Source organism: Lupinus angustifolius, chromosome LG20, assembly GCF_001865875.1.
Source record: "Lupinus angustifolius cultivar Tanjil chromosome LG20, LupAngTanjil_v1.0, whole genome shotgun sequence".
NCBI classification, from domain to species: domain Eukaryota; kingdom Viridiplantae; phylum Streptophyta; class Magnoliopsida; order Fabales; family Fabaceae; genus Lupinus; species Lupinus angustifolius.
In genome coordinates, this window is record NC_032028.1 from 9,710,379 (window position 1) to 9,712,387 (window position 2,009).

Genomic DNA, 2,009 nt, shown 5'->3' on the forward strand with positions numbered 1-2,009 from the left:
TACAAATTTGGCCGAAACATATTCAACCAATAATCATAAATTGTGATAAAAAAAGACAGGGTTCTCTTCTTTGATGATCTAAGGTAAAAGTTTTCTAAATCAGATTATGCCCTTCTGCACGGATCCAACATAGGAATTTCATTTATGTTTTGTTTCCTATAACTTTTTAGTTATTCCAATAAACCTAAAAATTAAGTCATGCATATGACATTCTACAATATCAAGTCTATAATCCGAAGGACTTTTTTTTATTTATATAAATATAAAATCAACAAAGATACAACGCATAAAATGCCTAATTTAATGATTGAAAAAACGGAAAATTACAGAAATTATGTTGCGTACAAGCGTATAATGACAAAAAAAATGCATTACAATTATGGATCAAGAGCACTATCCTTTCTATTCAACTCATTTGATATAGTGCTATTCCTCTCGAACTCTTTGACTTGTTTGAACTCGCCATAAAAGTATGAGACAAATCCCCATATAGAGAGTACTACAGAAACTCCTTTCTCTGCTTTAAATGTCTCCTTGTAAAAAACAACGGCTAGAACTTCTGTTACAGGAACCATCAAAGCAATCACGATACCAGATAATAATGACGAGGCACAAAAGATGACTCCTATTGCCCCCAAGAAGTTAATCTGCCATACCATAGCACTCGTCACCAAAACAACATAATAGGTAGCTTCCCCAAGACCAAAATGTCTTGCTTCTGTTGTAATAACCTTAAAGTCGTTATTTATGATCATCCCAACAATGCAGAATAATGAAGCAAAGAAACACATAACTACTTGAATCTCCAATACAAGCGAGTAAGTGATAGGTTGTTTGGCTTTCTTGTAGACCAACTCCACCAAGGGCAAAATAAACCCATACAATATAGCAGCAACTATTGTCAACACAAATCCCATCATATATGTTTTAGAAGATTCACTAGTTGGGCGATCTCCTTTAGTATTCAAAGCTAAGATTCCGGCTGCAAGAGTAAGCAAAACAATAGCGTTCACTGAGTAAGGCGTGAACTTTTGCTTCACCAAGAAGAAACCAAATAGAGCTGTGAAGGCAAGTTGGGATGCTACAATAAGAGCAGAGGTAGAGACAGGAAGACGAGCCACACCATATGAATAGAGATAATTGTCGAGGCCATTTAGGATACCAAGTATGGCAGATGCAACAAATAGAGGTAGCTTCATAGTGATAATCTTCAATTTTGAACTATCAACAACAGAACGACGACGAATGATATATGAGATGAAGAGGGGAATCAAAATGATGGGAAAGCCCGCAGCTTGGAGGAAGCTGGATATCCAAACACGGCTACCACCATGGATGAAGTAGAGACGTATTACTAGTGGACCACCAGTCACACCAGTTGCTAGCAATATGCAATTTATCATCAAAACTACTCTCTTCATTGTTTTCTCTTTTCTTGCATCACTCCCTTCTGTCATTGCAACTTACTTCACTTACAATTTCTCTCTGTATATGTAAATGTAATGTATAATAGCAAAACTTTGTATAACAAGAGTTAAGCTATGCAAATGTCTGTGTTTTAATGGTCTTCTCTATCTATGCATGCAGTGTATATATAGACTTCACTGACAATGTGAAGTCTTTAACAACTATCCTCATAATTTTGTGAATGAGACACTGTTTCTATGACCACCTAAGTCTACCGCGCATTTGACCACTTTTCATTTATTTTATATTATTTTGAAAAGGAGGAGAGAAAAATATTAGAAGTGTGTGTTACTCGTTTATGTTGTTGAAGAGTTCACATTTCATTCTCTACACATGTAGAAGGTGTCTTTTTTCCAAACAATATAGTGATTGAAGTATAGTATACATCCTGACAAAATTTCCAATTATTTTTCTGGTAAGTGTGGTCCTAAGGATTAGGACATGGTACATATTTTACTTATTAGCATTGCAGGCACATCAATCATAATACCGTGTTTTTTTCCTTCTAAAACGAATATAGTTGTGTGATACTATTTTCGTTT

At 35.1% G+C, this 2,009-nt stretch overlaps 1 protein-coding gene across 1 annotated transcript; it reads right to left on the reverse strand.

Annotated features, from left to right (window-relative positions):
• LOC109335154 (purine permease 1-like) lies at positions 370-1,566 on the reverse strand. Its single transcript, XM_019571242.1, has one exon. The coding sequence runs from the start codon at positions 1,455-1,457 to the stop codon at positions 378-380; it is 1,080 nt and encodes a 359-aa protein (XP_019426787.1). The 5' UTR covers positions 1,458-1,566; the 3' UTR covers positions 370-377.

Coding starts and splice junctions, on each gene's coding strand:
- LOC109335154 (XM_019571242.1), bottom strand. CDS start 1,457: ATGACAGAAGGGAGTGATGCAAGAAAAGAGAAAACAATGAAGAGAGTA.